General features: G+C 42.8%; 2 protein-coding genes across 4 annotated transcripts in view; one reads left to right on the top strand and one right to left on the bottom strand.

The window, feature by feature from the left end:
* The window catches only part of SLK (STE20 like kinase), a 49,582-nt gene extending 35,105 nt beyond the window's left edge, over positions 1-14,477 (top strand). For 2 of the 3 annotated variants that reach the window (XM_032988789.2, XM_032988788.2), the window contains exons 11-19: positions 213-336; positions 612-791; positions 2,780-2,872; positions 6,164-6,293; positions 6,540-6,664; positions 7,646-7,834; positions 8,996-9,121; positions 10,690-10,803; positions 11,412-14,477. In XM_032988789.2, coding sequence (XP_032844680.2) covers positions 213-336; positions 612-791; positions 2,780-2,872; positions 6,164-6,293; positions 6,540-6,664; positions 7,646-7,834; positions 8,996-9,121; positions 10,690-10,803; positions 11,412-11,558 — 1,228 coding nt within the window. In that variant the 3' untranslated portion in view covers positions 11,559-14,477. The remainder of the gene's footprint in view (positions 1-212; positions 337-611; positions 792-2,779; positions 2,873-6,163; positions 6,294-6,539; positions 6,665-7,645; positions 7,835-8,995; positions 9,122-10,689; positions 10,804-11,411) is intronic. The other variant, XM_032988790.2, reaches the window with a different exon arrangement.
* Positions 14,478-18,568: 4,091 nt separating this feature from the next.
* The window catches only part of COL17A1 (collagen type XVII alpha 1 chain), a 42,145-nt gene continuing 37,888 nt past the window's right edge, over positions 18,569-22,825 (bottom strand). The window contains exons 50-57 of the mRNA XM_032988787.2: positions 22,494-22,583; positions 21,835-21,948; positions 21,424-21,576; positions 20,213-20,632; positions 19,879-20,019; positions 19,218-19,280; positions 18,912-18,983; positions 18,569-18,714 (exon numbers count right to left, since the gene is read on the bottom strand). Of these exons, the coding sequence (XP_032844678.1) occupies positions 18,665-18,714; positions 18,912-18,983; positions 19,218-19,280; positions 19,879-20,019; positions 20,213-20,632; positions 21,424-21,576; positions 21,835-21,948; positions 22,494-22,583 (1,103 nt within the window). The 3' untranslated portion in view covers positions 18,569-18,664. The remainder of the gene's footprint in view (positions 18,715-18,911; positions 18,984-19,217; positions 19,281-19,878; positions 20,020-20,212; positions 20,633-21,423; positions 21,577-21,834; positions 21,949-22,493; positions 22,584-22,825) is intronic.

Raw genomic sequence — 22,825 nt, 5'->3', positions numbered from 1 at the left:
AAGAAGGTGGGCTAATGATTTTATTTCTGTAATATTTGGGGATTAGTTTCAATTATTTTGTTAATACAAAGGAATGTAAAGTGTTTTTTAATAAGACAATCAATTAGAATCTAGTTTTACTGGACCTAGGTTGTAGATGCTTTTTTCATCCTTTGGAATTTTCCACTTCTTTAGTTTTCCCATCAATATTAAATGTCCTTTTTCATTATTAGACGTCAAGAGCTAAGAGAGCTAAGACTTCTTCAGAAAGAGGAGCAGAGAGCCCAACAGCAACTCAGTAATAAGCTTTTGCAACAGCGAGAACAGATGTACAGACGTTTTGAACAGGAAATGACAGTGAGTTTCTGGATTTTGGTGCTCTTAAAATAGGACATCTTGATGAAATAGGCAGAATACTACTTGCAGCAATCAGGTGTTTCCTTCTGTGATGGCTATAGCTTAGTTATCATTCTTAATAAATGTCAATATTTTCCATTGTGGGGTGCCCAGCTTGTATGCTAGAATTCGCTTGCCAGAACAATTCATCATGGCCATCCTCTGCTGTGGTACAGCACTTCACTGAACGGAATTTAGTTTTCTTAAAAAAGATGCCAAACAAATTATTTTTACAGAGTAAAAAGCGACAATATGATCAAGAAATAGAAAATCTAGAAAAACAGCAGAAACAGACAATAGAGCGCTTGGAACAGGAACACACAAATCGTTTACGAGATGAAGCAAAACGCATCAAAGCAGAACAGGAGAAGGAATTGTCCAAATTCCAGAACATGCTGAAGAACAAAAAAAAGGAGGTAAGAGACAGTGATGATAATAGAGAAAATACGGAGTGTGGGCTTAACAAACAGTTGAGATTACGTCTCCCAGAAGCCTTGTCAGCCTCCTGTGCTATACTATGTTGTGGAAGGGTTACTAGCAAGTCAGTAGTTTTGTTTTACTGCTTAATGTGAAATACAAACAGCTAACAGGAAGATTCAGGTATTGATTTAATCTAGAAAACTTCACCAAAATAGAAGACTGTATTTTTCACAGAATCTTTAATAAAATATTTTCTCTCAAATATTAAATCAAGAAAAAGTATTTTCTTAAAGACTGTGAAAAATACTTGAGATTTCTACTTTAAAAAATCCATCTGTAAATACTGAGTAAATACTTACCAAATTAGAATTTTAAAGTAAAGAATATGGTCTTGACTACTACTGAGAACCACTTAAATTCTAGAGGGTTTTTTTTGTTGTTAATCGGTTAGATTTTTATTGAATGGGTACTGGTGTTTAGAATTTCTTTATATGACATAACAGCAGTTATATAGATGTAGCTTTTTAACTCGGAAAGGAAAGCTAGGAGAGAAGAGCCTCAATAACCTAAAATCTTTTACAGTTAATTTCATACATGTCATACAGTTAAGGCGAAATGAATGACAGTTGACATGAATTTGCTTGCGTTAGAGTAAAAGAAGGTGATGTGTTTTCACATGGATTTTGCATCTTAAAAGCTGTTTTATTTCATTTTCAGGTCAATTGCATAGTGCTCATTTGTAATATAAATAGCTCTAGTGTTTGCTTTAATAGTTACTAGGCTCCCAGAGGTTTCTTTAGAAATCTGTACTGTCCATGCTCTTGCATAGAATGATCCTGTAGTAGAAAAGTGCATAAAAAAATGTAAGTTGTGTTCAGTTTGAACCATATGCTCATATGTAAATAACATTTTTTTTTTCTTTTGCGGTACCTCTTGCATTTTTGAGTCTCTCTGTTGACTGGTGATGGGGAAAGCGGGAAGAATTTTACGCATTGCTCTGAGCTAAAAGCAGTTCTTTCATGGAAACAGGAATAGCATGTGGTGATTTGGACTCTGTTTTCTGATGATGCTTCTACTATTAAACAAGCAGGCATTTGGTTTTGGGTGCATAGTTTTGTATTTAATGCTTAAGAATGCAATTTACAGTTTGAAGGAATATGCAGCTGGTGCTCTATAACTACCCGTGCTATATTGGAGTGTGCAATTTTAAGAATTATAAAAATGTAAAACATATCGGCAAATTAACAGATTAATTGTCAGTTGATTTAGCCAGGTTATATTTAGAATCTTTCTACTAATCTAGTCTTATTCACCCTGGACTGAAACACGTTCCATTCCAGCATGTGTGTTATGAAAAGTTTCTTGAAAACATAGTTAGTGGTGGGTTTTGCTTTTAAATTCTTTAGAACCAAACACTTACAACCAATTAATATTTTATTTGCTTGTATGATTATTTTAAAGACATAACCTGCGTAGATGTCATTTATGGTTGGAGACACTAATAATGGCATCTTACAAATTCATGTTTGAGACAGTGTCAGAAATAGCTGGGTTTTGGTGGAAGTTATTTTAAACTTCCAACCATTTTTCACAGCTTTACCATGAGGTAAATGTACTCTGTAGTCCTTTTGCCATAGTGCTTCAAGCAAATACCACTTTTGCAGGTGGTGGTTTTCTTAACTGTTGACTATTCCAGCTGCTGCATGAAAACGCAAGCAAGAGACTGCCCTTTCTGAGAGCACTGGGCAGTATTTGCATGTCAAAAGAGGCTGGCATATACCTCCTTTCTGCACTGCGCTGGCATAGGGAAAGCACCACGTATTGTTCCTTCTCTTTTCACTAAACTAACATCCCTGCCACTGAAGTAATGCACGCTTCCCAGTACCTCTAGTGCTTGACCTGCATGTCCTACCTTCACAGTAATGCTTGCTGTGGAGAAAAAGTGTTCTTTTCGCCACCTTCTGCATGCTTATATACACTGTAGGTTTTATGTGAAGTGGAGAAAGCACCAAAAGAGCTGAGAAAAGAGCTCATGAAACGCAAGAAAGAGGAGCTTGCACAAAGCCAGCATGCTCAGGTAACAACAGCAGCTTCAAGCTACTAAAATACAAAAGGCAGCAGTATTCACACAGCTTGATGATGTCACTTGTTGTTGAGTGAATATGGAACTTAACTCAAACTAACCCTACGTACTGCTCTCTTTCTTCAAGTACTCCTATGTCACACCCCATAGAGTATACCGTGTAGAAATGTAGGAGCAGCATTTCCAAGTTTGTTAAGCATAATATTTTGTATTCTGTACCAAAAAAGAATGGTATTTTTCCATGGCAAGTTTACTGACAGTGCTTTTATGAGTGGTAAGTACCCCATAGGTCCATCAAATTATAAAAGTTACAGTCAGAAGTAACTTTTGAGCAATATAAGTGCAGGGGTGGAAAATGTATATAATACGTAAGCATGAGGCATCTTGTAAGCAGAATGGGTTAGGTAAAATGAAGTTACTTAAATGCCAAATTGTAGGTGTATGGAAACTTTACAAGACACCATCTGTAATTTTACGCCTTCAGACTTGCTGCTTTTATGTGACCCAGCTAGAAGAGGGGCTAGCATTTTAGAAAAAATACTGGCTTTGTAATGGCCACAGCTTGTGCAGAGTGAATTTACACCACAACAGAGCAGGTTTGGATTGAGTAGCTTAAAGATTAAACGTTTATGTGAGTGACCTGGTAGAAAATAACAGCAGCTTTCTTCATTTGTATTTAATTCAAGAGAGGATTTCCCAGGATAGAATGTGATTGAGTTGCAGCATTCTCCCCATATCAAGGATGTGTCTCTGAACTTTTTAAGGAAACAATTAAGAACCTAAATTTTCGTAGTGTTTGTAGTGACTTAGTTTGTTTGTATTGCTGGTTTCAATTTGTTGTGGTAAGAGGTGAAAGAGACAATTTAAAAGTTGAAATAACCTTGCTTGGCATGTGCAGATGTTTAGTTTTAGAATATCTAGAACTTCTGTCAGTGACTACTTTTGTGTGATTAGCCTTGACATTTTAAATGTATATTACTAACATACAGCAGATCTAATTTATTCTTTTGTTTTAAGAACAGAAATATATTTCATTATATTATGACATAGGAAGTACATTGTGTCCCACAGGGTGTTGCTCAGGTTATGATTCAGTCTTTTCAGTTGTCATCATGTACGCTTTTCAACGCACAAATGCAGGATGTAAGTCTTAAAATGCAAAACAACAAAAGTTTTACTTCCCTAATTTTCCAGATGTGTATTTTCTCTTCTTCTGCTCATATGTGCTGATCAATGTCACAGTTCTCTCCAAGCTGGTTAGCACAAATTTATGTAATTATGCAGTATTCATAGTAAAAAGTTCAAAATTACAGTAGTTACTAACTCCAGGCGAGACACTGAAGTTTTACACAAATGAAATACAATACTGTTCTCTGGTGTTTATTTGTTCAGCACATGTGAGAAACAACGTGTGACTTCTGTGCTGTGTGTGCAGTGAAACCATGTATTTTAAAGATACCTGAGTTTATCTTAATATACTTACTGGGCAAAACCAAGTGGTAATTTTAAAAATGTGGAGTGCCTTGCACGGTCTGTCTTTTAACCATCCAGCATACTCTTTAGTAAAGTCCATGACCTTTATTATATGTGATACTTCAGTAGATGTGGGAAGTGGAAAGGCCAGGTGTTTTCTGAGATTGCCTGGTTTATCTTATAGTGCTAGCAATTCTAAAACTTCTTAAGATTTACCATGTAGAGAGAGCAGCAGTGATTTTCAATGATTAAGTAAAGCTCAAGCATAATTGCTTTTTGACCATGACTACCCTAGAATAGCTTTCCCCCCATGCCCTCCAAATGAAAAAATGCCTGAAAAGTTATACACCATGTTAATTATGTGTCTGCACCCTCAGAATAATAAACCCGTGGTTTTCTTATCCTTTTCATCTAGAAAGGGAAACAGAACAGTATTTTTCATCAGTCCGTATATTTGATTAGGTATGCCTGACTTAATTTACAGACGTGGCCTTCCAGTTCTTTTTGTGCCCTCAGGTCTGTCACTGTCAACTTACTCCACCTTTTGTTTTGTTAGCTGTCCAAGTGTAGCTGCTGTCCACTGGGAAAGATGAAAGCCTCGTGTACCGATAACCTTCGGTGAAGGTTGAAACCAGGATTCTTCTGGTCCACAATGAGAAGTACTTCTCATGAACATTTAATTCCATATGTTGCTGACAACTCTTTTAGCAAGTAGCATAGGTTCAGTAAAAAAATAAAAATGCATAGCTCAGGAGACCTTTCCACTGATCCTCTGCAGCCCAGTACTGTTTTCCTGCCTCAGCCCATCTTCCTTCCAACAGACCGTCTTTAGCGTTGCTTTGTTACAAATAACAGCACGTGCTTCAGCTGCCCACCTCGGCTCTGGTGGGACACTGCCATCATCCTTTCTTTTGACCTTTAGATCATGGTAGAAACATCTGCTTTAATTTCTTGTTCTTAAAGAGTGTGTGTGTGCATGCCTGCATGGTTGTAGATGCTTTGGGGGGCGGGTGGGAGGGTTGGCGGGGTTGGGGGGGGTGATAGTTATAAAGAAGAAAGGCAGTGGTATGGTCTTGGGGCATGGGAGGGGGATTCTTCTTACTGCCTGCTTTTCATGATGTGATGCAACAGAATGATACACCCTGGATAACGGGAAGATGCAGGTGATATGGGGACTACATCAGGCAGATGGTGAACGGCTTTGAGAGGAGCCAGCTCAGCTCTGGTGTGATAAGTTCTCATGTCCCGCAGGATGCAGTTCATACAGAAGCCATCGGCTGTCTTCACAGCAGTCTTGCAGAGCTCCCAACCTCAGTATCTGTGTGTTCATGACAAGATAAACCCCTTGAGATTGAAACACAAATATGAAACTCAGCTGTGTAAATAAATAGGCTTTAACTAATCATCCAAAGCACAATAACCATACATACTTTTATTTTCTTACTTCTGTGAATAATTAATCCTTGATATGATGAGATCAACTTTATATTGAGTACTTGTCTTTGCTAGCTTTGAACCTGCAGCTTGTTTTGGAGAGAGACAAGTGATGGAATGTATTGCAGATTGCTGGCTAGTTTGTTGCCTTTGGGCTTATTTCTGAAGATATTATTTAAACATTAAATATGCTTTTACCTACTCTCTGTGTAGAAAATACAAGAGTTGCATAATTTTATAACCAAGGCATGTTAGCTCAAGTTTTCATAGATGTGGTTTTTTTCATACGTAGCTAATGCTGAGAGAACTGGGAGTTTCATTAAAATGTAATATGGTTAGAAGAACGCAATTTAATTTACTTCTGTTGGTTTTTACCAGGAGCAGGAATTTGTGCAGAAGCAGCAACAGGAACTGGATGCATCTCTGAAGAAAATTATTCAGCAGCAGAAGACAGAACTAGCCACTATTGAACGAGATTTCCTCAACAACAAACAGCAGCTCATGAGAGGTATCCAGCATCAGACTCTGTCTTTGAAAACAGACATTTGTGTTGTATTTTAACAAAACAATAGTCTGTCTTAAATTTATGAAATCAAAGACCTTCATGACTAATCTAGAACTGCAAACAAAACATTTTCTATGGAATAGCATTGTTCTTAAAACGTTCTTATAGGCCACTTCTAAACACACACTAGCAGGTATAGTAGAAAGTATTGTATTTTACTTTCTGAACCAGCCTTCCCCTTTCCTCTAGCTCGTGAAGCTGCAATCTGGGAGCTGGAAGAGCGACATCTACAAGAGAAACACCAGCTCCTCAAACAGCAGCTCAAAGATCAGTACTTCATGCAGAGGCACCAGCTACTGAAGAGGCATGAAAAAGTTAGTGTTGACTTTGACACGTTCTTTTGTGTATTATAATACCCCATTTTTTTGTCAAGTAGTCATATGATCTCTACTGGTAGCTGTTTGCTTGCACGGGCAGGACCCACACAGGTATTTTGAAGCTGTATATGTTCTGTTGAAATAAAAAAAATATTAAAATATTAATCATCTTAGTAATATGTTGAAGTATAAGTGGTCATATTTTTCCCTTTTGATTCTTAAAAAAAAAAAACACCCAGCCCACAACATCAATCTTTTCCTATTAGAAATACCCAGTTCTGCTTATACACAAAACCCAGATTTGGCTTGTCTTTAAATAAATCAACCCATTAGTAAATAATCCTGGAATTAAATGAGCAGAATGAACTGGATTAGCTTTTGGGCAAGTAGCTGACAACTGTCTCTTAATAGCTAAATCCTACAAAAGCCCAGAAGACAACACTTATTTTCCACGAGGCATTTTGTTTTTTATAGAATACACTAAACAGAATAGTTCAGTTGTGGAAAATGTAAACCCAACAGAGAGAAATTATAGCATCTCCTCGGTGATTGGAGGGTAAGCAGCCTCCACTGAAGGCTTATTTCTGTACAGTTTGGTTTATCCCCGTAATGGCCCTTGCTTTCACCAGCTTTTGCAAGAAACTGACCCTTTACAACTTCAGTAGTAAAAGTTCAGTTCCACAAAAGTTTCTCCCTTTGAATGATCATGACTTTTTTAAGTGCAATTCAGGAGTTAAACCACCACTGGTAAAAGATACGTGTATTCATCTTCATTAGAGAATTTCATCTGCGTTGGGCATGATTCAGAGCACTCTGGAATAGGTGGAAGGCCCTCTCCTCCCCATTGCTATCCCTGGGGCTGGGACTGGTTTCTATTGAAAGAAGTGGACTCGAACAGCATGCTTTTTGGTGAAATGAGATGCAAATATTCTAACGTAATAGTTATTCTGTAACATTTCCGTATGATTAACATTTTAGGAAACAGAACAAATGCAGAGATACAATCAACGCCTTATTGAGGAGTTAAAGAACAAGCAAACTCAGGAAAGAGCAAGACTGCCTAAAATCCAGCGAAGTGAAGCAAAGACTCGAATGGCTATGTTTAAGAAAAGTTTAAGAATCAATTCATTGGCCTCTCCAGACCAAGATCGTGAAAAAATCAAGCAGGTAATTAACAATAACTGTTCAAATAGTGTAAATGCTTAATGTGATGTAAATAGGAGGATGGGATAGAGCGCGCTCTCAGCAAGTTCACAGGTGGTACAAAACTGGGTTGGTGCAGTGGATGGGTTCGGAGGAAGTCATCCTTCCCCTCTGCACTGGTGAGACTCACCTGGAGTGCTGGGTCCAGTCCTGGGCTTCCCAGTACAAGGCAGACATGGATTTACTGGAGCGAGTCCTGCGAAGGGCCGTGAAGGTGACTGAGGGACTGGTGGGTCTTGTCATGGGAGGAGATGCTCGGGAGGCCCGGGATATTTCAGCCTGGAGGAGGGAAGGCTCAGGAGGATCTTATCCATGTGTATAAGTACCCAGCAGGAGGGAGTGAAGGAGGTGGAGCCAGATTCCTCTCAGTGGGGCCCAGTGGCGGGATGAGAGGCAGTGGGCACAGAAACTCAGAGATAAGAAAACACTTTTTTAGCGTGAGGATGGTCAGACCCTGGAAGAGGTTGCTCAGAGAGGTTGTGGAGATACTCAGAACCCAACTGGACACAGTCCTGCAAACGTGTTCTGGCTGACCGTGCTTTGAGCAGCGGGGGTTGATTTTCACAGGTTCTGTCCAACGTCGACCGTTCCGTGATTCTGTGAGATATTTTTAACAATACTTGGGTTTTGTGAGCTTTTGAACTAAAACTGTAGGTATGCACTCGTTCTTTAGAAGGGAATGTTATGAAGAGGTTTAGACGTTTGCTTTCTGCTGACGCACAAAAGTCCCAAATCATGGTTTCATATGGTGAGCATTGGAAGGATGAAAAATCTGGAAAGTACAGTCTGCCGTTGCTGTGTAACACCAACCTTAAGTGATCCTTGTAACAACACTGCTGTATCCCTTAGCATCAGAGGGAGATAATTTCAGGAGTCTGCATTTGAAGAAAAAATCAGACTGCAGGCAGAAAAACGGAACGATAGGCAAAACTGGGAGGGATTTCCCTTTGCAAGAATTTTTAAAAAGAAAGAATAAAGAAAATACAGTTACTGTTTAAGTCTTTTAAAACCATTCTTTTCAGTTATGCTGTATGTATTCATTCTGTTGCATACAGTTTTTTTGACTCATGTAAACTGCTGTGTCTAGAGGCACAATATAAATCATCTTTTCGTTTTTAATTTTAGTTTGCTGTTCAAGAAGAAAAGAGACAGAAGAATGAGAGACTGGCTCAGCATCAGAAACATGAAAACCAAATGCGGGACCTTCAGTTGCAGTGTGAAGCAAACATCAGAGAATTGCATCAGTTACAGGTTAAAAGTAGATGATATTAAATGCACATTCAGCAGGAAGACTCAGGTTAATAACAGATGCAGGCAAAGCAGAAACATCTTTTCCTTCATTTTTACTGATTTGTGTAGGGTTTTTTCAACTTTGCTTTCAAGGCCCGCAGTATACTGCTTCACCAGATTCATATACTTACATCAATTAATGAGAAGTTATTTTAAATGCAAGAAGAGCACGAACTGGAGGTAGATGATCACTTCTAGAGTATCTATCAAGTTCCCAGTGTTATTTTCTGTAGGCACCATTTCCTTTTGACCTGATATTGCTGAAATGTCATCAATCAGGACAGAGGTAGGCAGCACCAGGCATTACCCACAAGATGTTTGTATATACGTGTATATACATTGTATATACATGGAACAAGAGGGTTTTTACAAAGTGCAGGCTGCCGTTTGTACTTGAGCTTCTGGAAAGTTCACAGAAAGAAATTTTCTTCTTGCGATAAGGAACTTTGTCTCTTTTGGTATGCATTTTGTAAAAGTTGCTGCTGTGTACCAGAGGCCAGATCTCCTTTTCTATTAAATTGGCTTTTCCCTGTTTCAGGGACGCGGGGCAGTTTTAAAGCATTAAATGATCACCTGCTGATAACCTTTGTGTAGAGAAATCTTCCAACGACCAGTAAAGCTAGTTCTGCTCTATTCACTTTCTGACATCCTGCAAAAACAGACCCTGACTGTGCCCCTGATAGGCCTCAGTAAATCCCCAAGTACCGTGGGAGTCTGGTGAGGGTTCCAGCTCAAGTAAAATTGAGCAGATTAGGGGTACTGTGAGATTCACCGAGAAAAATTGGCCCCTGACTGCACGTGGGTGTAGCCAAGTGCTTGTCATTTTTGTTCCTGTGTTTCTGAATTCTGTATCAGACCCACTTGGGACTGGAACCCTAGAAACAAGAACGTGGGCCAACTGCTCATAAAAATCAAAGATTTGATGTAGCCAAATACTTATTTTTTTTTTCTTGCCATGCTTCAAAAGTCCTCTGAAAGTTAGGCAGATGCCTGTGTACCTTACTGAGAGGAATGTGAAGCTGATGTGTAGTTTGATTATCCTTTTCCTTTACATAGGGCAATTCTGAGGCTGCTTCTGCAAGCACATGTCTCTCCTCCCTAAGCCCCATTTGTTAGGCTCATCTCCTTGGCACCAAGAGTTGAAATATTTCCAAAAAATTACCTCCTTTCTAATATAATTGATTTTAAGAAATCATACAAAGTGGCTTTAGAAAGCAAAGCAGAAAAGCTGTGTGACCTTGAAAAGCATTATTAGGCATTGAAACGCAGTTTTGAGTAACACTGGCAGCTGCTGCCTTAATGACACTCCACAGTATATTCTTGTTTACAGGTATTTCTTACCTGAACTGGTTCTGATGGAAAGATCAACTTTTGATAATAACATACTTTTATCTTGTAATTATTCATGTCACTATTTACACAGAATAAGCTAATTAAAAGGAATTAGGACAACATATGTCACTGTATAAATGTGGAGTTGCCTAATCTGAATTAGTTGTACATAAGGATTATCTCTATTTTGTTTTAAGAATGAAAAATGCCATCTACTGGTTGAGCATGAGACTCAGAAGCTAAAAGAACTAGATGAAGAGCACAGCCAAGAACTGAAGGAATGGAGAGAGAAATTGAGACCAAGAAAAAAGGTAAATCAGAGCAGTTCATGAGTCAGAAAATAATCAGGAGTTGATTCTAGCAAATACAGACAATGCAAAAAGTATTGCAGAGGAGGAGAATCAAACTGCTGTACAAAACTGCTGTAGTTCACTGGATAATAGCAGATGTGGGGAAAAAAAAAGTGCAGAAGCTGAGCAAGAAGGGCACATGCAACAAACAGGACATGCAACAAAAAAGGCCTCTTACAGTGTTCCCTCTTGCAGCACGTGTGTGCATATTTGCATATAAAACTTCTCAGCTGGAGGTAAGTCTAGTTTTAGGAATATATTTCAGAAGCCAGTAGGTTACTGCAAAAATAGAGTGCTAAATAATCAGAGAGAGGGTGGTGAAGGTTGTTATATTTTTAAATGGAGGGTACTAGATTTTCACACAGTTCAGAGGGTGTTCTACAAGCAGATGATGTTCTTAGCTTGCTGTGTCTTGGTTGTCTTGCAATTTCAGAATTGCTAGGTGATTTTTTTTATTTTTTTTTTTTGTGCTGGTGTGTGAAGTTACGATGTCAAATCAGACAATATGTCACCAGTATAATAGGTTTCTTTTCCTTGTAATCCTATGACAATCTGATTTGGGTTTTTAGACGCTGGAAGAAGAATTTGCCAGGAAGCTGCAGGAGCAGGAAGTTTTCTTTAAAATGACTGGAGAATCCGAATGCCTTAACCCTTCAACACAAAGCCGGATTTCCAAATTCTATCCAATCCCCAGCCTTCACTCCACTGGGTCGTAACTCTGGGAACTGCTGTAGGTTTTTTCATATTTGGAATTCTCCATCCTCATTGTCTAACCTGACTTAATCTGCAGTGTCTATCAAAGGACCTAGCGTTTTTTTGTTTTCAGTGGAGACAATCAGTGTCACGATCAGTTTCCTTACTTCTCTGAATGGAAGAAAAGAAAAAAGGTGTTGGTGTATAATGGTAATGCTGTGTCCTTCCGATGTTTCAAGAATAAGTGGGTTTTTTATCTCAGTCTCAAAAAGTACGTTATCTACGGTTTTGACTTTAAGCCTAAAATATTAATTATACTCTTTCTGATCACAAAAAAATGGTTTCTCACATGAACATTTAAATGATTTAATATTAGTTCTGCTACTGTGGTTCTGTCTGATTTCTCCACAAGAGAATTCCACAACTGAAACTGCCGTGGGAGGTTTAAAATTTTATGATGTTGAGCAGTGTCTTCATAGCAAGGACTGAAACTAATTCCTCAGAACATGCCAATAACCAGAAAAATAAACCCTTATGTTTAAGCATGATTGGTAAAAGCAAAAGCCTTTGCAACTTCTTTAAAAAGAAACCTCTGGCATAAATTAAACTGAGCTGATCTCCATGATGTATTTTGTCCATTAGTTCCATAATGAAATGGGGTGCTAGTTTAATTAATACAGTGCCTGAAACACTTAGATATGCTAATCCTGGCAACAGGATAGTGTTTTGTCATTTAAAAAAAAACAAAACTCCTTAGCATTGCTGTTACTGTACAAAACAGAAGATTTCTTGCTGCTACTGCCATTTTGTTGTAAATCCTCACCCTAAAATATTTTGCACTAAAATATGTAAAGGTGAAAGAAATGCTAACTTTAAAATGCACAGTTTATTATTTTCCTTAGCTATTACAGGTGGTTAGTTCTACAAATTGAAAAACTGTAGAATGTATTTTTTAGAAAGCAGTGTGCAAAATGCACGTGGTTTCTCTAACTGTACCTGGAATGGGTAGAGCCATTTTTCTGTTCTTACCAAAGCCTGTTCGTTTAAACTTCATCAGAAAAGTGGAGGTGGATGGTCATATTTATAAATAACCGTGGCTAAAGTCTGATTTGATTAGAAGTGTTAGATTTGATTTTTTTTTTTATTGTAGTCATTTTATTTTATAGAAAGATTTAAGTTAAGTATATAGACAAACTACTTCATGAAGCTGGGATTTTTGCTTTTGTGTTGCCACGTACTAACATAGGCAGTTTTTATATTTCAAGTTCATAGATGTACGATAAGTTATTTACCTGACTGATCTGCCGTGGAAAAAATCGGAAATGTTTCTCATATAGCTCGTAGGGAAACACAACTGTATTAGGTCACTTACTGCACTCCTCGTGGTGGTTAGAGTTTGAGTCATATCAAGACTTTGGTATGCTGGAGCTCAAGTTGTAAATTAGTATTTGCTTTCTGTCATTTGAGGCCTGATTTTCTAGTCTCTTTGGGTATCAACTGTAAAGGTTTTGTTCTGCTAGCTTGCCTGAAGTGTGCGACTGGTGACGATTACATGATGTTCATTTCATGGGAACAGTATTGATGCATGTGAATGAACTCATAAATTAACATGGGACTTTAATCAGATGTGGTTAAAATCTTGGATGCCGAAATCCTTGGACATTGAACTGATACCTTCTCAATGAAGACACTTAATTTACAGCACAGTAAAAACAAAATTGGAAAATGCATGTTTTAATTTAAATTTTGTAACTTTTTGGTAGCATAATTACTTTAATAGCTAGCCTTAATTTCTGGCATTTTATTATAGAAATATGTATTGTGTACTGTTGTAAATTCACATACCATATCTCTAGAATGTTATCTGTTGCTAAATGCAAAGTTCTTTAAATTGTTTATTCAGTAGGGTGAAAACTGTCTTTGAGGGTCTTCTACTTTTTAAGCTCCACCATCATAAATTGACTGTTACTAAAATAACATTAAATAATCTTCATCTCTGTATTTACCAGAATTTGTTTGCAGTTTGGTTTGAGGCAGGCTCAGTGCTTTACTCGAGGAGTAGGCAGGGCAGGCAGATTTCCCCTCCTGGATTATCTGTACCTTCATCCACATTAAATCCCCAGAGGGAAATGTTAACCTTCTCCAGATGTTTTTGGCGGTTTCGGTGATAACTTGCTAATACATACTGGCATACTGTTTACATCTGTCTGATCTTTTAAATCTCTTATTTGAACATCCTTTTCACACAAGCCCCTGCAATCTGATCTCACTGTAAATTGTACAAATAACTGACTGAGCTCTGAGGGAGGGAGGGATCAAATGTGGGGATTGAAGCCTTAGCGAGTGCTTGGTCAGGTCTCCAGGTGTGGAGCACTGTTCAGCAGTTTTGCAGCCCTGTGAACTGCGCTGAGAATTGATAGCAAGTGTGAAAATAGTTTTTCTGGGGGATAACAGGAACTAGCATGGGTACTTACACATTTAGACTGATAAAATTGGTTTTAAGTATTGCAGAACATGAGAGGTGTACAATATTATATCAATGTCAGAAAATTCAATTCAAATGAATTTAGTGTCACACAGGCCTGGAAGAGATCTCCTGAGATACAAAATCCAATCTCTCTCCTATCAAATGTCACCTCCCTTTAATAAATGTTTGAAGCTCCATCTCCATGGTAGTTAGGGGTATTTTCCTTAGCCAAAACAATGCGCTTTCTTACTGAGTATGTGGCAGATCTCATTTTCCCCACATGCCCTTCAGAAGACAACCACACCTCCGTATTTGCTCACCTTTGTGTTTTACTACATCATAAATACTGTCCACAGGAAAATGAACAAAGGCAATAAAATGCATGAATTGCGATGCAATATATTGGTTGTCCTCTGGTATTTACAACTGATTCTCGTAAAAAAAAAAAAAAAAAAAAAAACACACAAAACAAAAACCCACCACCTGCCTGTGGGTTCAGACATGTTCTGAGATTCAGACTTCAGGACTTGTTCTTCTCGAGCTCTGAAGCAGGTTTCGGCACCTCCTAAGTCAGCTCCTGGGACAGGGCCTTGTAAGTACGGAAGCCGGCGGCTCTACTCGCATCCTGGCAGAGGGTGGAACTCCGCTGTCTGCAGGCTCTTGCAGCCCCGTGCTGGGAGCACAGGGAGACCTGGGGCTCTCTGAACCCCGGGGCCGTCTTGCTGCCCCTGGTCTTACAAGATGCTGCATCTTGAATAAATTCTGCGTCTCGCCTGACGGGGGCTGTCTGAGGGGCGGTTACGCCAGCCGGGGAGGGAAGGGGCTGTGCCTCAGCCCCCACAGTCCAGGGGGAGCTTTGCTGAAAGGGAAGCACTCCAGCATTTGTTTCTCTCTGATTCCCATAAAACAATTTGTTTCTTCCTCCGGGCACTCTGCTGTCTCTGCTGAACAGGTGGTAAGCATGTACAGCATGAAAAGATAAAATATTGTGGTGGTGGTGATTGATTAGAGAGATCCTGATTTATGAACACCTTCTAAAGGAAAACCTTTAATTGAATTGACACCTGAATTCAAATTCGGAGGGGGCAGTACTGCACTGTCCTGACCAGTGGCATTCACTCAAAAGTGATTTTTCACATGGCTTTTAAAGTACTGATACTCATTCCAAGATGCATCCTTTTTTCTAGACAACGTTTTAAGCTAATATCCTTTTAAAATTCCATTCATGGATATTCAATATCTAACCAATCATGGTTTAAAAAAATACTACTCTGTCCCAGGTGACTTTCTCTATTATAACTCCATGCTACTGAATTTTTTTCTTAATAAATAGGAAATTTAGCACCTTAACTAAGACAGAGCCAGGCAAAGCAGTAATGTAATGACTTTCACCACACCACAATGCCTTTTATGATGGCAATATCACATAGGAGCTTTAAGCTGATTCTCCACCTGAAATGGTATCTGTCTTGCAAGTGTTTCAAGGATGTTTTGATACAGGCAGGACTTGAATAAGGTTTTTTAAATTCAGGCACTTAAATCCATTTTTATAGGTAGCCTGATTTTCAGAGCTGTTGTGTAGCTGCAGCAACACAGACCTCAGAAATGCTCATCTTTGCTGAAAACCAGGGAACAGACTTAAATGTGCAGTAACCTCTGTGCTAGTTGCTTCTACTGAACCATCTCTTTTTGGTTAATCTGCCGTGGGGAAGTGGGGCAAGTTTTGGAGGGCAGTGACTGTGTGGTCATTGGAGGAAAGGGCAGGGAGGAGCATTTAGGACGGTCACTATGCAGATAACTTTCTCCTTTTTATGTTTGCATTTACAATCTGGTCATTTTACTTCAAAATCTACTTGTGGATCTAAGGAACTTCCTTGTGCTGATGTGTCCACCCACATTTCCCGTTCCCAAACTACTTCTGTCATCCTTCACAGCAGGTACGAAACAAGGTCAGAGAGAATTAACCTTCGGTGTTCACAGGGAAGCCGAGGCCAGGATGCCCTGTTGTTTCTCAGTCTTACAAAAGGTGAGAACAGATAAAGGGAGGGAGAAGACAAAAGAAACTTTATGGTGTTTCTCTACTGCTTGCAGAGCTTTTAGTTCTCAGTTCCCATTCTCTCACCTCAATCCTCATTCTTCATTTCTGTAGCTGCTTTTGGCATTAGGGCAGTCAATGTGGCCAGAGAAAGAAGACAACCTCTTAAATAAGAACCTGCTCAAAACCAGCTCATGAATAAGGGCTCATGTGCTTCCACTGTACTGAAAGCAGGAGTAGCTGGGCCCAAAGATGCTCTAATTTTCAAAAATCTCTTCGACAATTACCAAGCAAGGTGGTAAAGCCTATTTCTTGTCGATTATCAGTCCTAAAATGGTGGAAAAACCAGAAACTAGGAAGGGACATAGAGTGAAATCTGTCACGTTGAGCTGTCGTACCTGTTTTCTGTAAGCAAGCCAAGCTGGGTGGTCTGTGGTAAAGCGCACACATCTGAGGCATCTCCAGCCTCGTGTTGTCCCAGCAGTTTGTTGAATGTTTTGTGTTAACTGCAAACCAAGTTATTTTTGCCTTACAGAAAGCAACCAAAAATCATGAGATGGCTGAATAATTGGCTAGGGGTCTCTGTACGTACAGGTCATGGAAGCGAACTTGCAGTAGCAGTCATACAACAGGTGGTTTTTTTTTTTGGTCTTGTTTTTAAAAGTAATTTGATTTCATGGCTTTCTGTAGAATATTGTAATAATTCTGCTGTAAATACAATAAAATCACAGTTTGCTGAGATGTCCTCTGGTTCGTTGATGGAAAACTTGAGCATGAAATGCAAGTGATGTTTGAGTCAATGGGACAATTTGGAATTTTTAAAATTAACCATGTATAAAAAGTATGTTAACGCTGTGCAGTGTGTGGTTCCCTGACTGGAATGGCCCAGGGCAGGAGTGCAGATTTAGCACAAACCTAAAAGGTCGCTGTTTTCAGTGACTGCCCTGCCCTGTCAGTGGGAATTCAGCTTGGGGTGTAGGAGCCCCAGTTTCTGCCCCCCAAGTCCACGGGTGATGGCAGCCACCCTTGTCCCTCCGCCGCGGGCACAGGAAAGAGGTATTTGGTATTTGGCAGTGGAGCCCTTGCAGTGGCCCAGGCACCGCGGGGCTGGATTAGGAAGCAAAGTGGGGGGGGGCAGCTTCAGATCATGGAAACACAGCTGCTGTGCTTAAACCTGACAACACGTGTGGTGTTTCTGTTGTTTTTAAGAGCATTAAGAGGAAGTGTCTCTGCTCAGCAGAGCCAGGTGGGGAGTGTGAACTGCCCGGAAGGACACAGGATTTATTGGCAAACGCTGCAAGGGGCTGTGTGCTGAAAGCTGAGCGGGTTCACACAGGCCTTTGCTCTCAGCAATCCCAAGCAAAAATGTTGGGAAGAACAGCAAAACTTCACCTAACACCGGGAATAAAAATAGATGGTGGGTGTTTAAACTGGGACTGAAAGCAAGCAATTCAAGCAAGTTGTTTTGCTATAAAAACGAGCTACTGGCCTGCTTTGGCCAATACCTGGAAATAAAGCAGCACTTCAGTGTCGGGGGGGGGGCGTGTGGGGGGGGGTGTGTGTCCCCAGGAACACCATAAAGCCACCTGGCCAGGGGCTGCCCTGGCTGCACCCTGTGCTCAGCTCAGCCAGCACCAGCACCAAAATCCTTCGCCACTGTGAGGACTGTCCCACGGTGAGGAGGAAGGTGATGGCCGTGGCACCCCAGGACGACGTGCAGAGCTGCCCACTAATGTGACCAGCACCCACTGACCCCCGGGCAGCAGCTCAGCCTCTGCTCGGGTCACGTTCTGGTGGTGAGAAACAGAAGAGCCACCACAGCCACGGCTGTGTCTGCCCACGGCCACTGCGAAGCCAGTGCTGACTGCCCTGCGTAACATGGAGCAGGCAAGCTTGGGGTGAAAACCAGACTTTAATTGGGCTGTTTACATTAAAAATTATTTTTCCCCAATGTTTAAAAAACAGAAAAAAAAAAAATCTACAAAAATATTTTTTTAAAGGTCAACAAATTCCATTTAAAAGTGCTTCAGCTCGGTCCCTGTGCATGTCCTGTCCCGCTGAGCTGCTATACGCAGGCGGCGCAAGGCGCGTGCTGGCCCCGGCTCCCCGCCGAGCACGCTGTGTGCTGTACCCCACTGCTGCCCGAGCCCCCCGGCACCAGGCCGGCTGGGGAGCCGGGCTCGGCCGTGGGGCTGCTGCCCGTGGGGCACCAGAGCATCACAAATCTGCCGAGCTGGGTTTGGTGGGAGAAGGATTGTTGGGTTGCCTTTTTTTTTTTTTCTTTTTGCTGGATACCTGGCTGGCTGTTAAAAAAACCAGGTTTTTACATATCTGGGAGTAACACAAGAAGCCTGGACTGGGTGAGACAGGAAGCCCTTGCCAGCCTACAGCCATACAAGCCTGGGAACTCAGGGGCACTAAGCCAAACATCAGCAACAGCAGCAAATACCCATGGTAGCGCCGTGCTGGACACGCAAAAGAGCCATTCAAATCTCAGCAGCGACACTGAACTATCAAGTAGTTAGCTGATCAGCAGGGACGTCTGAGCATTAAGGCAGTGAAGGTTCAGGCTTTCTCTATAGGCTGCTGGGAGTGCTGCCCAGTGCAGAACTGAGCTGCCTCTTTCCTTAAACCCCAACACTTCTCCTTTTTCTTCTGCCAACATATACTTGTTCACCTGGGGACAAGAAATTCGAAAGGAGGGTTATTTGAAAAGTTCTTGTGGGCTAAAAAAAGGCAAAAGAGGCAAAGCAACCCCAAAAAAGGGAGCCAGGTGGGTTTTCCAGCAGTTCCCAGAGATGGGCTGGTACCTGGGGAATCCTCCACTCCCCGACAGGCAAGCCCTGCTCTCCCGGGGCCGGCAGCTGTCCCTACCTTTCTCTCCTTTCTCTCCTTTCGGTCCCCTGTGCCCTTGGCGTCCTGGCGGGCCCATCGGTCCGGGGTCACCTGGAGGAATGAGAAGACCAAGTTTGCCCTTGAGCATGACTGGCCCATGAAGGGGGAGTGGCCAGGGTAAGGAAGGGCCAAGGAAGGACGATGCTTGTGCCGAGCTCCTGAAGGTGCCACCTGCACTGCGGGCAGGCTGGGAGCCCGAGCAGCCCTGTGCCGACTGTCCCTGTGGCCACAGTGCTGCTTCCTGGGCATTATGGGGCTTGAGCAGGAAAGGATGGCAAGCCTTACCTTTGGGTCCAGGATAACCCCTCTCCCCCTTTTCACCGGGTGGCCCCTGGATGGTTCCATGCGCTGAAGAGGGAAATGAAGGAGAGGATGAATGAGTGGGACAAACCACGTGCACAGGGCTCTGTGCTCACTTAGAGACGCGGCGAGTCAGACTGGCAGGACATTTCTCTAGGTTAGATGGGATTGGACTGACTGAGAGCAAGTTTTTCAAAAATGGTTTTGGTCCCACTCAAAGGCAGGCTGTGATCTCGTTTCACCAGCACTGCTCTGCCACCCTCTCGGGGTGTCCTGGCTGTCACCAGAGCTGGAGCTGGCCCACACTCAGGGAGGGGAATCTGAGAACAGAGGGAGCAGCTGGTTCACGTTTCTCTACATGTGGCAACCCAGCCACGTTCAAATGGGCCGCAGGGCTTGCAAGCACAGTGGCCTTCGGGGTTTGGGATGAGTTTCCTGGAAGTAGTAGGAAAACCTGATGTCCTCCCTAATGATGAGACTGCACATCCCCAGCAAGGAAGTAAGGGGATGGAAAGACTATCTGCCTCCAGCTTTGCATCTTGACTGTACTTTTCCAGCAGACAAAGGTAAAAAGATCACTATGTCTACAAGAGGTTGGAGAGATTTCCTATGCATGAGCCAGAAACACCAAGTCAATGTCACTTACTTCTAAAGAAGTCCATGAGGTCCTCGGTGACATTGCCATAGGCTGCAAAGACCCTGCTAATGCCAGGGGGCCCAGGAGGGCCTGGGGGACCTGCAAGTCCCTGTGCAGTGTAAGACATCATGTCCTGGAGGATACCTCGGCCTGAGGAGGTAAAGATGTCATTTGAAAGGAGCTATGGGAAGACTGTGGTTGGATGCTGAGGCAGGGAGGTGTAAGGGAGAGCTGCAGGCAGCAGGAAGGGTGAGGGGAGTGGAACAGCCTGACACCAGGCACAGTGGGTTAGGAGTTGTGGGCTGGGACAGGGAGGGTGAGGACAAGCAGGAATTCCACTCACTCTGCAGGTTCTCTGACACGCGGAGGGCCAGCTCGTTGTAATCCAGGGAACCACTGAAGGAGTTGCTGTAAGATCTGCTTGAACCTGCTGATCTCCTGTGTGATTCCTCCTCTGTCAGCAACCCCTCGAAAGCCCCATCGCTGCCCATGGAGGCATCATAAGAGCCGTCGCTGCCCATGGAGGCACTGTAGGATGACATACTGCTCACGGAGCTGCCGTATGAGCTGCCTGTGCCCAGTGATCCTCCATGGGATCCCTCAGCACCAAGGGATCCTCCATGCAACCGCTCGGAATTCCGTAACCCTTGGTATGATGAAGCCATAGACCCAGCCACCAAGCCACTATCTCCTTTGGGTCCTGGTGGTCCCCGTGGCCCAGGGGGCCCAGGTGGCCCCGAGATGTAACTTCGAACTTCATCACCTGCAAAATACAAGAGGGGGGACTTCAGGGGCACTGGGGTACCTGGGCTTGGCAGAGGTCCTGAGTTGCCACCTGAATGAAGACTGGAGTGTGAAGTTTTGTCCGGCCAATCATCACAGTAACCCTCATCCAGTTCCCTTTCTCAGGCAGCATGCACATGTGTCAACCTGGATCTCTACAGATGGCACAACACCTTCCTCCTTCCCATCTCTCCTACAGTTTTGGGTGCCCAATCTTGGAAACACGCCCAATGATTTTGCAGAGGGGTGCACACCTCTCGGGCCAATTTCAGCACCACTGCCAAAGCAGCCATTCTGTGACCAGCCTCCCAAATGTGAGGGGATCCCCAGGCTTTTGAAAGGCTGCCCTAGATGACTTGCCAGCATGAGAGCTCAGACCAGTGCTGCCTCACAGCCGGCTCAGTGCTGCCCTTCAACACCAACATCACCCATAGCTCTGTAGGCAGGTGTTTGTCAAGGAAAATGCTTTTCCCACAACAAAACTCTGCAGGTGACCTTACTAGGGACTTGCTGTTCAGTCCAGGCCAATTGTAACTGCCCAGAGCCTGTCCCTTTTGGCTCACGACATGGCCTTTTGCCTTGCAGTTGGGCTGGGAGGAGACAAGCCTATGGGGTGCGGTGTAGTCCTGCAGAGGTAAGGTGTTGTTGCAGCCCTGATTCAGGGACGGCACCTCCAGGACTGCCTCAGCTGTGGCAGAGCCAGCAGCCTACACGAGACAAAGCATGGCTCGGGGTGTGTGCAGGGAGGATGGATGGGTGGTGCCTCCTTACTCTTCAGGTACTGAATCAGCTCGCTCCTGAACTCGTCACTGTGGGTGATGTCAGCATAGGACAGGAGGCCAGTCCCTGAGAAGCCTGGTGGTCCTGGAGGGCCAGGAGGGCCAGGTGGACCCTGGACTGCAGAGAGGGAGGAGTATCCCACACCTTGAGAGAGAGGAAGAATTATTTTCCAACAGTGAAAGGACAAGTAAATCACACATGTCTGGGGAGCCTGAAAGTTTAAAAGGCTCCGACCCCAACTTCCATCCCTTTCCAGCAGATATTGATGAGATTTTTGTTTTAAAGTGACCTTGTCCTCAGTGGGCAGTCGTGCCCTGGTAAGCTAAATCTGAGCCTCAGGCCCCCCAGCACCTACAAACAGAATCTCCTCGCCAGCTGTGAGAAAAAAAAAAAGTGCTTTACTTTGTAAGTAAGCAGAGACATCCTCCAGAGAGGTGCCTGGTGATCCAGGGATCCCTGGAGGTCCTTGGGGCCCTGCAGGACCAGGGGGGCCGACAAGACCACTGAATTCAGAGTCTGTAAGACACAAGGGAAGAAAAGCAGTCACCCAAACCACCACAAGCCCGACAAACCTTCCCTGACAATACAGGCAACACCAGCTACAGCCAAGTGTAAGGTGCTTTTTTCTCCTCAGCACCTTCTGGCGCAGCCTTCCTGGTGCTCCTCACTTCCCTGCACGCAGACATCACGCTGGAAAGCCAAGAAATCTCAAAGAGCATAGAAGTCCCTAATTTTTAAATATACTTTTAAACAGTGGCATAAGAAATTAATTTATGCTGCAGTTTGGAGAAGGCAAAGAGCTCCTCCATCCCCAAGAGAGCACCTTGCTGCTGCTGCTCTTCACAGGAGCACGGTGATCTGCCTGCAGCCTCTCGCAGTCTGTGCGAGTCCTGGCAGAGCCCAGGAGACCTGCAGTGCTGCTAAGGCAGAGGGACCATCAGAGTCACACTGAGGGTTATTGTCATGATGGGCAAATGGGGAAATTCTGTGACTAAGCCTGTATAAAAAGATCCTGTGGATGTGTAAGGACCTATGGCAGGGGAGTAAAGAAGTTGGCTTACTTCGCAGGTATGTTGTCAGGTCACTGTAAGATATACCAGGTGTCCCTGGAGGCCCAGGTGGTCCAGGAAGCCCAATGCTCATCCCAGAACCTGCAAAATCAAACAGAACCAAGAGTAGCACGTTATCAAAACAGGCTGCTACAGCCTGAGCAAAGAGGCTGCAGGGCTCCTTCCCAGACAATGTAGCAGAGACTCCTGCAGGGTGGAGTGTTCCCATCAGCAGATTGTTTTGGAAGGCCCCAGCCTTGTTTTGGACTTGGGGTTAAAGCTTTCCCCATTAATCCCAACACAAGGGCACCTGCAGACAGGCAAGCATCAGGCCTCTATTCTTG

Source organism: Tyto alba, unplaced genomic scaffold, assembly GCF_018691265.1.
Source record: "Tyto alba isolate M040663 unplaced genomic scaffold, T.alba_DEE_v4.0 Super-Scaffold_1, whole genome shotgun sequence".
In the NCBI taxonomy this organism is placed as follows: Eukaryota; Metazoa; Chordata; class Aves; order Strigiformes; family Tytonidae; genus Tyto; species Tyto alba.
This window is presented reverse-complemented; position numbering and strand designations above follow the sequence as displayed.